At 47.8% G+C, this 12,749-nt stretch overlaps 1 protein-coding gene across 1 annotated transcript; it reads left to right on the plus strand.

The window, feature by feature from the left end:
- Positions 1-23: 23 nt before the first annotated feature.
- Positions 24-4,813, plus strand: HSPB6 (heat shock protein family B (small) member 6). Its single transcript, XM_081921014.1, has 3 exons — positions 24-325; positions 2,957-3,079; positions 4,203-4,813. Exons 1-3 carry the CDS (start codon positions 101-103, stop codon positions 4,398-4,400), a joined length of 546 nt encoding a protein of 181 aa, XP_081777140.1. The 5' UTR covers positions 24-100; the 3' UTR covers positions 4,401-4,813.
- Positions 4,814-12,749: the final 7,936 nt, after the last annotated feature.

The following is a 12,749-nucleotide window of genomic DNA, read 5'->3' on the forward strand; positions in this document are numbered from 1 at the left end:
AAAAGGCGCCGCGGCGGGCCGGGCTGGGCGTGCGCTCCCCTGGCCGCGGTCTGTGTTCTGCGCGTCTCCGGCTGCTCGCCCGCCTTCGCCTCTCCGCGCAATGGACATCGCCATCCACCACCCCTGGATGCGGCGCCCCATGGGCTTCCCTTCGGCCTTCCCGTCGCTCTTCCCGCCGCGTCTTTTCGACCAGAGGTTCGGCGAAGGGCTCTTCGAGAGCGACCTGTTCCCTGCCACGCTCAGCCCCTATTACATGCGCACGCCCAGCCTGCAGATGCCTGCGATGCCGCAGATGCCGCAGATGCCGGACACCGGGCTTTCGGAGGTAGGTGTGCTTTGCGTTAAGTTTTGAACGCATCTGGGGCTTTTGTGCGGAATTGCATCGGAAAAGAAAAGAAAGATCACGGGAAAACTTAGTTTTCTAATCCCCCCCCCATGTATGTCGTGATGCCTCTGGCCATGTGCAGAATGCTTTTTTGGCCGAGCAACAGCGCGGCAGGTCCCCCGCCTAACCGGAGGCTGCTGAGGGGGGTTGCTTAGGATTAAAAGGGAGCAGAAATGCCCGAAGATGGGTAGGGCTCGGTGTCTGGACCTGCGTCGTGGGAATGGGTGTGCCTGCGTGTCGGGAATGTGACGAGGACCCGAAAGTAGTGGTGCTGCTGTTGCCAATTGGTGAAGGTGTGCGCTTGAAAGAGGAAAGGGTGCCAAGGGGCTGGCAGGCTGTGCTTACCTATTATGGTAACATTCTTCAGCCGCCCCAGCTGGCCCTATGGGGGAGCAGGGGGGAGACAATGCCAGCTGGGTTGTCTTGCCCTGCAGGGAAGGGGCTGGCATGCAGGACTCAACCCACGCTCCACTCTCTGGACTCTTGCTATACAGAAGACGCACTGTCTTGCTGGCTCCCTGCCCACAGCTGCCTGGAGTTACTTACCAGCATGGGGGCATAAGAGGTGGCCTTGCCCCAGATCAGATTATTTGTCTGTTTAGCCCAGTACCACCTGCTCTGACCGGCAGTGACTCTCCAGGGTCCCCGGGGAGATCATTTCCCCACGTTGCCGCCAGATACCTGATCCCGAACTGGAGGAGTTGAACCTTGGACCTCCTCCATCACCCCAGATAGTTGCTGCCTATATTAGAGATGCTTCCTCGCTCAGTCGGACATTGGCTGTTGTTTCTGCTGTCCACACTGGTGGAGAATCCCAAGAATTCCCCCCACCCCCAAGTCCCTTCTGCTTGTGGTTAGAACGGGATGTGCCGGGGGGCGGGGGTTGAACCAGGGTCCTTCTCTGCATGCAAAGGAGCTGTAGTCATCAGCTCCATAAATAATAATGACTAAATAATATGTAATCGGACCTGGGAAACGAGGGGTTCTTTTAAGGGCTGTGGCATTACCACCCAACTGTTAGAATTCATCCTTGGGGAGATTTCAGCGCAGCCTTGCACTGCTGCTGCTGCTGCCGCCGCCACTTAACTCCCCATGCATGACTGGCATACTTGGGCTTTTTCTGTCTTGCGCCTGCTTTTTCCAATGTGCTTCATCACACCCCTTGGCAGGGAGATTGCTCCTGTGTTCTTGGCGCACTGGCTCTAAATATACAGCGGTCCTACCTAGAAGACCCTGAGGAATAGCTCAGTCGGTAGTGCCTGAAACTCTTCAGTCTTGGGTTTGAGTCCCACACTGGGCAAAAGATTCTTGCATTGCAGGGAGTTGGACTGGATAACGCTTGTGGCCCAACTCTACAATTCTATGATATTCTTAGCTAGCTACAAAAGGGTGTAAAATACAGACCATTCTCGCCCATATTATAAAGGGTTGTGTTTAGCCTGGAGGGGTTGTTGCCGTGTTGGTTTCTGTAACTGCTACCCTGTGCTCATAAAGTGGCTTCATGGTGGCTCTAACTTATTATTTAACAATTAAAATGGCTGATTTCTTTCCTAACCACTGTGCATATATTAAGATAATATCAGAGGCAGGGAACTTTGGTCAGCCCAACGACACACTTCCCTTCTGGACAAGCTTTTGTGTTGGTAGGCGAGAATGAGCAGGGCAGCGAATGTGAATTCTGCCTTATGCAGTCAGCTAGTATCTGCACACCCTGGCATACCTGTTTGGTCCTCCATCCAGACAAACGAGAAGCCTTAGCATAATTCAATGACTTATTCCACCCAGGCAGAAACACTCAAAGAGGGTGTGGTCTTGGAAGAAATGTGTGAGTCTCAGGGCCACATACAGACCTGGAGGGCAGCATTTGGCCCCTGGGCCTGGGCATCCGATCCCTGGATTAAGACAGTTGCTTCTCACAGTCTGATAAGGCATGATATAAAAGGAAGAAGGAATGGTGAGGGAAGAGGAAAGCAAGCTCTGCGCTTTGGCTGCGTATGTTACTAGAGCACTTACTTTCTTCCCCAGGCTTTTGATGGACTGCGGTGGTGTTTGCTATTAGTTATGCTTCTGTTATTGGGGATGTCCGTCCCCCTCCTCCCCGTAGATGTGTTTTTATTATAATGTACAGTGGTACCTCAGGTTACAGATGCTTCAGGTTACAGACTCCGCTAACCCAGAAATAGTATGTCGGGTTAAGAACTTTGCTTCAGGATGAGAACAGAAATCACGCGGTGGCGGCAGCAGGAGGCCCCATTAGCTAAAGTGGTACCTCAGGTTAAGAACAGTTTCAGGTTAAGAACGGACCTTAACCCGAGGTACCACTGTGCTTGTTTATTGTGCTCTCAGTATCTATTTTTTGGGAGACTTTGTTCAGCCGGCAACTAACAAGTTCAATGAGTTATAATAGTCCTTGCTAAATATGCCCAGTGGTGTTAGTGCCTACCCTGTGGCTTGTTGAAGAAAGCAGTAAAAGGGTCCACAACAGCACCTCTGTGGGCAGGGGCAGCTGGCCTGCAGAAATTGCTGTCTGTTGAATCCAGTTTTTACTTTGTTTTCCCCCCTTCCACCCAGGTGAAGATGGACAAAGACAAGTTCTCTGTGCTGTTGGATGTGAAGCATTTTTCACCTGAAGAGATGAGCGTGAAGGTGATTGGGGACTACATCGAAGTTCATGCCAAGCATGAGGAACGGCCGGTATGTAGCTTCATGGGTTCTTTGTGGGGTGACCCTGACCTAAAAGATCCCTGTGGTGGCCGTAGGCCAGTGTTCTTCAACCTTGGGAGTTGTCGTTCAGCAAAATCTGGGGACTTGCCATCCTTGAGCTGCCATCAGCTAAGCTGCCTGGGAATAATGGGGTTTGTGGTTCAGCAACTTCCAAGACCCGAGGTTGAAGAACACTGGCATATCCAAAAGCAGAAAGTTAAAGCTGCCATCCTAAGTCAACCCCGGAAGCAAATCCTATTGAACTCCGGAGTCCTCTTAGTCTGTACGTAGGGATTTGGAAACCTCAGTAGCTGGAACTGCCTGGAAAAACATCTGTTGCTGCACCACCAGTGTCCAGAGCAGAATCCATGGCCCTCCAGAGATTGTTGGAATTGCAGCTTGCATTGGTCCCAACCAAAAGGGTTTATGGCCAGGGGTGCAGGGAATTGTAGTTCAGCAACATCTGGAAAGGCCACAGATCCCGCCCCCACCACAAGCCGTGCCTAAAATGTGCAAAAACTACATGCATCGGTAAATAGAAGACATCTGAAGGCAGCCCTGTTTAGGGAAGCTTTTAATGTTTAATAGACTATCGTATTTTAATATTCTGTTGGAAGCCGCCCAGAGTGGGTGGGTTATAAATAATAAATTATTATTATTATTATTATTATTATTATTATTATTATTATTAAGGCATGTGTTGCTGCCTGAACTTCCTGTTTGAGTTGCCTTGGGCAGGCAATATAAAGCGACTAACCAATTTAATAAATAAAATAACTTTGGAACTCCCTGCCTGTTGACATCAAGGAGGCGCCTTCCCTGCACTCTCTTTCAGTGCCTGCTAAAAACGTTCCTGTTGAAACAAGCTTACCTAGATACTTAGAAAGCTGAGGCGATTTCAGTGTTTTAGTATTTTATCTCTAGAAGTAGGGTTCTAAAATTTTACTTGGGGTTACTGGTTTATCTTTCCATAAACTGCTTTGACCTTTTTCCTTTTAAACAATCAAACGGCGTATAAATTTTGTGAATTAAATACATAAATTTATTGGTGAGAGTGCTGGTTTCTGGACCCCCTTTAGTCACTTGCCTGTTTTTGCGTCTCCACTCTTTATAGGATGAGCACGGCTACATCTCCCGGGAGTTCCACCGCCGCTACATGATCCCCAAGGGGGTTGATCCAGCAGCCATCACCTCTGCCCTGTCTCCCGACGGGGTGCTATCCATCACGGCGCCGACTACCCAGGCTCTTCCCGGAGTGGAGCGCAGCATCCCCATCAGCCGCCAGGAAAAGCCTGCCGTCACCGGAAAGTAATAGGGTAGCAGCCTGGCTTGGCTTTTTGCTCTCCGTTTTTACCGGAAGCCAGCAAGCATCTGAGGCCTGCTCTCCCCTCGCTAGTAGCTGCAAGGGCTGCTCACTCTTCACAGAAGTGACATTCCCCTCTGCCCCCTCCCTGCTGAGGTTCTGGCAGCAGAGACTATATATTGCCTCTAGGGTGGTGATCCTTTAGTGCAATTTCCCTACACTCCAGTAGGACCTTCCTGGAGTAGAGATTGGGCCCTTTCTTCTTCTGGCTAGGAGTACCCTTCTGTTGCAGGCTTACTCTGTGCACCACTGTTTATGCCAGACTCCTTGCTTTGTATAAATACAGATGCCACTTGGGTACATGTACTTGCTTAAAAAACAGATGTCACATTGATACTTGCTAATAAACATGATGTTTCTGCCTTCTGAGTGTGTGATTGCATTCTGGACGTGGGAGGGCAATGAACCTTAAGGCGGCACCAGCAGGGAAGGTGGATGGTAGCAAGTTTCCACATCACTGACCATGGCATTGACCGCTGTATTCCAGATTAGAGCATAAGAGCATGGCAGGATCAAGCCTATCCAGCAGCATATTCCTTCAAGTGGACATCTTGAAAGTGAAGGAGCAAGACATGGGCATAAACGCCCTCTCCTTAGGAAATCCATAAAACACTCTAAAAAGGATAGTTATTTTGCAGAAGCCATGCTGATTCTTCTCTAGCAAAGCTTGTTCTTCTATTTTTTTCAGTGCTTTCCACCAGTTTTCCCAGGACAGATGTCGGGCTAACTGGTCTGCAACAGCCCAAATCCCAATATATTTCCCAAATACTTAACCTTACACTAGCCACTTTCCACTCTTCGGGTACAAAGGTTGATTATTAGCGACAAGTTGCATGTTGTTGTTAGATCAGCAGTTTTGCATTTCATTTCTCTTAAGAATGCTCTGAGGGCTGTCATCTGGACCCGATTACTTCTTTTGAATTGGTTGAGGACGCCTAGAGCATCATTGTGTGACGCCAATATTTGCAGTAGGACCTGGCAAGAGGATTTGGTTGTTAAACCCCTGGGAATTGTAGCTCTGTGAGGGGAATAGGAGTCTCCTAACAACTCTCGGCGCCCTTAGCAAATTGCCCTTCGTATAATTCTTTGGGGGAAGCTATGATTATTCAAAGGGCAAAGTGGCAGATGGGGCCTAACTTAGACCATTAATTTGAATGGGTCTACTCTCAGCAGAGGGATGCGGGTGGCACTGTGGGTTAATCCACAGAGCCTAGGACCTGCCAATCGGAAGGTCGGCGGTTTGAATCCCCGCAATGGGGTGAGCTCCCGTTGCTTGGTCCCTGCTCCTGTCAACCTAGCAGTTCGAAAGCACGTCAAAGTGCAAGTAGATAAATAGGTACCACTCGGGCGGGAAGGTAAACAGCGTTTCCGTGCGCTGCTTTGGTTCGCCAGAAGCGGCTTAGTCATGCTGGCCACATGACCCGGAATCTGTATGCTGGCTCCCTCGGCCAATAAAGCGAGATGAGCACCACAACCCCAGAGTCAGCCACGACTGGACCTAATGGTCAGGGGTCCCTTTCCCTTTACTCTCAGCAGAGCTTATCTCACACTCTGGCTTATGTGGCACCATGAAGCTGTGTTTTGTGCAGCTGCAGCCATGTGAACCTGAAGCTTAACAGACTCACTTTAATTACCCCTCAATGCCCAGAACAAAGGCCTATTGCCTCCGTCCTAATTGCCATTCAAGCTTCTGATTTTGAAACTGTAATTACAAAGCAGCTTTGCATGCAGTGTTTAAGATGCGTGAATCCTTCCACATTTCCAGATGTCTCCGCATGTATAGGCAAGTATCAAAAGTGCTTAAAATGTACCATGTTTTAACATCTGTGGGCACTGTAGTCCTGGCGGAGACACGCAATACGCATTCCACAAACGACAGAAACTTGGCGGGCTGCCTAATCCGTTGTGCCGATGGATTAAATATATTTATTTTTGCAGAGGAGTCTTGTGGTGTTAGGCTTTCGCAGCAAAACAGTCATGTCAGTTGGCATGTCTTAACAAATTGGTTATGGCAGAAGTTTTTTGCGGGCTACAGTTCCAACTTCATTGTGTGCATCTGATACTGGAACATTCTGCTTGGGGAGCTACCTGGTTCTGCCTGGGTGGCTATTACAGTCCATGGGACTCTCAAGAGTCTCCTCCAGCACCATAATTCAAAAGCATTAATTTTTTGGCGATCAGCCTTCTTTATGGTCCAGCTCTCACTTCCATACATCACTACTGGACCCTTAGACTAAAGGTAAAGGTAAAGGTACCCCTGCCCGTATGGGCCAGTCTTGCCAGACTCTAGGGTTGTGCGCCCACCTCACTCAAGAGGCCGGGGGCCAGCGCTGTCCGGAGACACTTCCAGGTCACGTGGCCAGCGTGACAAAGCTGCATCTGGCGAGCCAGAGCTGCACACAGAAACGCCGTTTACCTTCCCGCTAGTAAGCGGTCCCTATTTATCTACTTGCACCCGGGGGTGCTTTCAAACTGCTAGGTTGGCAGGCGCTGGGACTGAACGACGGGAGCGTACCCCGCCGCAGGGATTCGAACCGCTGACCTTTCGATCAGCAAGCCCTAGGCGCTGAGGCTTTTACTCACAGCGCCACCTGCGTCCCGGACCCTTAGACTAACATCTGTTAATTTGCTTAGTTTGTACTGACTTCGCCATGATGGTCAAGAAGATAGGGCCTTGAAACTCTAATCTCTGCAGGTGGAGAGAATCTCTTCCTTAGCTCAAGGGCCACATTAACCTTCCGGGGGCCATATTGTCATTTTTTTTAGAGGGACTTTACATGCAGGCCGCCTACAGCCTCTCAGATAAAGCTCTACCGCTTTGTCCCAGGTTTCTGTGTTAATGCTGCAAAGGATGGTATTTTTTTTTTTTTACACTGCTAAACTAGATGGTAATCTTTATTGATGGAAGAGGAAATGTTGTAGATTTTCCCAAGCAATTTGAGGAGGAAACACAAGACTTCATGTACTTACCACAAGCAAGATATAATCGGTTGGTTCAGCCAGGCTAGCTCTCTGTACATAAGCCAGTAAGTGAGCAAATCTAGATGCAAAGGTGGGCAGAAAAGTGAAAATAAAATTTAACTTTGTATAGAAGGCTAGCTTCTACATCTACACTCATGCTCTCTTGTCCACATGGCCCTCCCAAGTTTTTTCCAGGGACAATTCCTGGATTTACAGAAGCCGTCCCGGTTTCTGATTTGATCCCAGAATGTCCCACTTTCCTTGGGACGTCCCTATTTTCATCAGAGAAATGTTGGAGGGAATGGAGTTCTGCGACCCCCGAGCCAAGGAGATAAGTAGCTATACAACCTTTAGAAGATATCTGAAGGCAGCTCTGTATAGGATTTTAATGTTAGATGTTTTATTATGTGTATGTATGTATGTATGTATGTATGTATGTATGTATGTATGTATAGGAAGCTGCCCAGAGTGGCTGGGTCAACCTAGTCAGATAGGCTGGGTAGTATTTTATTTTATTATTTTTATTATTATTGAAATGTTGGAGGATATGCCCTACTCCTGCACCCTGGCAAGCAGGACGTATCAGAGTGCAAGGATGTATTCTAGCCAGGCAAGAAGGATGAGAAGCAGGCTAGTTAAGGCATGTAGCTGGAGGGAAAGAGGGTGTGACTTCGCAGTGTCCCCTGGCCCAGGTACAGATATTTGGAGGCTTAAAAACAACAGGGCTTTCTTGCCCACTAACAAAGGAGGTGGAGGTGTGGGCTGTGGCTCTGCCAAGCAAACATGACAAATCTTTCACACTTGACTTTTCTTTCTAGCACCACTGTGTCCTAAGAAACAGACTTTTTCAGCGAAGGCAGTGACCACAAAATAGCAAATAAAGAGAACAAAACTCGAGCAGAGTCAAAAGTACCATTACAGCTAGTTTGGACAGAAAACCCTCTGCACCAGTGTGTAACTCCTAAAGAACGGAATAAAAAGGGACACATTCTTCAAGTTGTCAGTGTTTGCCTGTGTTAAAACTTAATGAGCTTTGGTTGAGAAAGCAAGTTAAAAGAAGACGAAAAAAGCTGGCAGCCACCCAAACAGAAAACCACAAGTTTCCTCTGCTTTGCCTTTTCCAAAAGCAGAGGTTGCCAATGTGGTGTCCGCAGAGTCTCCCTGCCCCATTGAAATTAGTGTGCTATTGTAGCCAAGAGAAAATAGGTTGTGGTGTGTGCTTGGCTGCAGTATCTCTGCCTTGCAAATGTGCCTACTGGCCCAGAAAACACTGGCAACCCCTGCCCTTATTGCACTGTGATCCGCTACATGAATACAGGGATATTTCTGCAGGACAAGCTGGCTGTGGATTCATAGAATCCTAGATCATCCCTGCTTATGCACACAAGTTGTTTTTGCAGCCTCTACATATCATCGCCCTCAAAATGCCATTCCGCTCCCCCGTGTAATCTGGATTTACTTTTGCTTACTGAATTTCCTGCAGAAACATTAAACCCACATTAAATGGGGGAATCTGGGATAATGTTTTGAAGGGGGAGCTCATTTGGACGCTGCACAAAATTCCTGGAGTGGTGGAGCATCTGCTTTGCATGCAGAAGGTCCTGGGTTCAAACGCCGGCTTCGTCAGGGAGGGCTGGGAAAGAATCACTGCCTCAAAAACCATGGAGGGTTGCTGCCGGTCAGAGTAGACAGTACTGAACTGGATGGACCAATGGTCTGACTCAGAGGTGCTAACTTGTGCCCCAGATTGTGGGTGCCCAGTGGCACACATGCGTTTGATGCAACATCATGATAACAGGTGCCCGTGGTCTGCACTTTCTGGAAGCAACTGAACAGTTTGGTTCCGAATGGCTTTCCCGGCTGGGTAACTTATTGATATGTGTCTCTTTTGTTTTAATTCAAATGCATCTGCTGTTTCCTTTTTATTGTGCATTGCCTTGAACCACAGTGCAGAAGGCGATTAATAATAATACAATGGTACCTCGGGTTACATATGCTTTAGGTTACAGACTCCGCTGACCCAGAAATAGTGCTTCAGGTTAAGAACTTTGCTTCAGGATGAGAACAGAAATTGTGCTTTGGCGGCACGGCGGCAGCGGGAGGCCCCATTAGCTAAAGTGGTGCTTCAGGTTAAGAACAGTTTCAGGTTAAGAATGGATCTCCGGAACGAATTAAGTACTTAACCTGAGGTACCACTGTAATATGATGATGATGTTGATGCACTAGCTACAAAGCATTGGACTGTCCCCAACGTGTAATCTTATAACTTTAGTTCTTCCCCTGGTATCCTGGTCACCTTCACTGCTATGACACAGCAGTTCTCGTGACTCTTCTCAGCAAGGCCAAGACAGAAAGATCCATGGTCTCAAGAGTGCGTTGGCTTTGGACGTGGGAAAACGCCAGGGGAAATATTTGCTCAGTCATGGAGCCTGTTGGCTGGCAGCCTAACTTCAGAGGTAAACTGAGAACCCCATGTAAGCTATCCCCAGCTGCTTGGAGTAAGGGTAGGATACACAATTGTCTAATAGTCTATATATATATATATATATATATATATGCAGGTTTTGGTGTCCTCGGGTGTCTTCCCGTGTAAAAGTTGGGGTGTCTAGGCGACGTTTCGACGAGGTCTCACTCGTCATCTTCAGCCTGAAGATGACGAGTGAGACCTCGTCGAAACGTCGCCTAGACACCCCAACTTTTACACGGGAAGACACCCGAGGACACCAAAACCTGCATTCCTGTACCCGTGAAAATCTACGAAAGCATATATATATATTTTTTTTTTATAAAAATTTTTATTGAGATTTTTTACAGATACATATTTAACAAACAAAATAGGTTTCATAACATCTTTTCATTCTATTGCGGACTCCCTCACGTCTCCCGCTTCCACTCTCATCATTAAAAACGAATTTTTCCAAGCAAATTATCATCTTGTTTATACTCTTAAGTGCAATGTTTAGGTTAAACTCAAATAAAAAATTATAATTTTAATGGTAGACAGTTATTTCTGCTCTGGCTTCCTTGTTAGGATTCAACCAAATTACAATACTTTTGTAAATAAATCTTAAATTTCTTCCAGTCTTCTTCAACCCTCTCCTCTCCCAGGTCGCGGATTCTGCCAGTCATCTCGGCCAGTTGCATATAGTCCATCAGCTGCATCTGCCATTCTTCCAGTGTTGGTAGATCTTGGGTTTTCCAGCTCTTAGCAATAAGTATCCTTGCCGCCGTTGTAGCGTACATAAAAAATGTTCTATCCTTCTTTAACACGTTATATATGTGTGTGTGTGTGTGTGAGAGAGAGAGAGAGAGAGAGAGAGAGAGCTGATTTCAGCTTCGTCACATTCAAGAATAGGGATAAATTCCCCACCCGCCTGAGGGCTATATTTTCCAGAATTTTCCAGACATTGCGGGATTCGGCTGTCAGAAACAGTGTCCGGGCAGAAATTGCTTAAACATCCGGGGAAATCCAGACATACGGCAAACCCATGTCGGAAGTGTAGATTTCGGCAAATTTCCTTAAATATAGCTTTGAAACTTCTTTTTCTTGTTGAGATCTTGTGAAAATAGCTCAATGACTTTTGTGTCCGGATTTTCTCTTTTTGAAATACGGCAACCCTATTGTATTCCCTTCTGGACAACTTCCCAGAGGTCACATGACAGTGGTGGGTGGGGCCAGAAGCACATACCCTCCAATTGAAATCCTGGAGAGTTACTGCCAGTCAGGGAGCCACTGAGCTAGAATGGACCACTTATCTCTGTTTAAGGCAGATTCCCATGTTCCTATGGCATTAATGGACCTAAGTTAGTGATGTCCATTCACGTCTATGAGGCTACACTGCTTAATAGTGGATGCAACCCAGTACTGTATGTCTTTCCCCACTTCAGTTAAGTGGATGAAACGAAGACAGCTGTGGGCTTGAGTGCGAAAGGAGTGTGAGCTCAGTTCAGTTCTGGAGACAAATTCCTAGGCGAAAGATGTGAGCCTTGTTCTTTAATCCTGACTGTATGTTGTTTGCACCTGGTTCTGGTTGGCAGATCTCGAGGTTCTAGTGAAAAACTAAATTGACCCAACAGTTTGGATAGTTTGTGCATGCCTGATTTGCAGGAGAGCTGCAACTTGCACCCATTTAACCTGCGCACATTCAACTTTACACACTTGGCAATAAAAAAATAAAATAAAAATAAGGGTGCAGGCATCTGGGAAAAAATACATTGCCAATCCCATCTGCCTTTGCACCCAAAGTGCTTTGACTATGCGTGATTTTGACTTTGTGCTCTATCCCTGGAACATGAGAGTCAACTGTAGTAGACAATACTACCTAGCAGAGCAAGGCTTCGGTGTGGTATGAAGTCCTTCCAAAGGAGCTGACCAGTGAAGGAGAGGGGCAACAATAGTTCGGCATTGGAAGCAGCTGACAGGGACCGTGCTGAGGATCAGGATCCTCAATCTTCCCAGGAGCAGTGGGACAGTATAGATTTGGAACAGTGGTTTGCAGAGGGACATAGTTCAGAAGACAGAAGTTGGGAAGAACTGGGTGGTGAACAGCTAGGAGAAGAACTGGGAGAGAGTTAACAGACTCTCTCTCACTGGTAAGCATCCATCCGCTCAGCCCAAGGTCAAGGAGAGCAGAGAGGGTGGCAACACAGAAAGCACAGTGGTTGCAAGACGAGGAACTGACATGGGTGACTAGGGGAGGAAGCAGGTGGAACCCTTAACTGGGAGCACCTTCATTCCTAGGAATGGATTCTTTGTTCTCTCTCTGTGATCATTAATATCTGTAAATGGTAAGAGACTCCTTTCGCTTTGTTCTGCTTATCTACTGCCAAAGGGGGCAGGGAGTAAGCAGAGTCCCTGAAGCCTGACAGCAGCCTTATGTCAAGGCAGCCCGCTGCTCAGTCTAGCTCAGCATCACCTGCACTGACCGGCAGCAGCTCTCTGGTGCTTCAGTGAGGCGTCTTTCCCACTCCTACCTGGAGATGCTGGGGAGGCCATTTGCACACATGTGCTCTTGAGACCTGCTGGTGAAGGGCAGGAAATAATTTTAATAAAACGTGCCCGACCACTGAGCTACACCCTTCTCCACCAAACATCACAGCAACACAGGAAGATGTGGTGAAGGGGAGAGTGCTCCTGCACCCGGGTCCTGCTTGCTGGCTTTGGCATCTGGTCAGCTGCTATAAGGAACAGGCTGCTAGGCTGGGTGAGCCCTGAGCCCCATCCAGCAAGGTCCTTCTTATGAGTCAGACCCCTAGCTCTCCACACTGGCTGGCAGAGGCTGTCCAAGATTTCAGGCAATATTTTCTCCCAGCCCTACAAGGACACGCCAGGGATTC

The sequence above is a fragment of the Podarcis melisellensis genome (assembly GCF_964234715.1).
Source record: "Podarcis melisellensis genome assembly, chromosome: 8".
NCBI classification, from domain to species: domain Eukaryota; kingdom Metazoa; phylum Chordata; class Lepidosauria; order Squamata; family Lacertidae; genus Podarcis; species Podarcis melisellensis.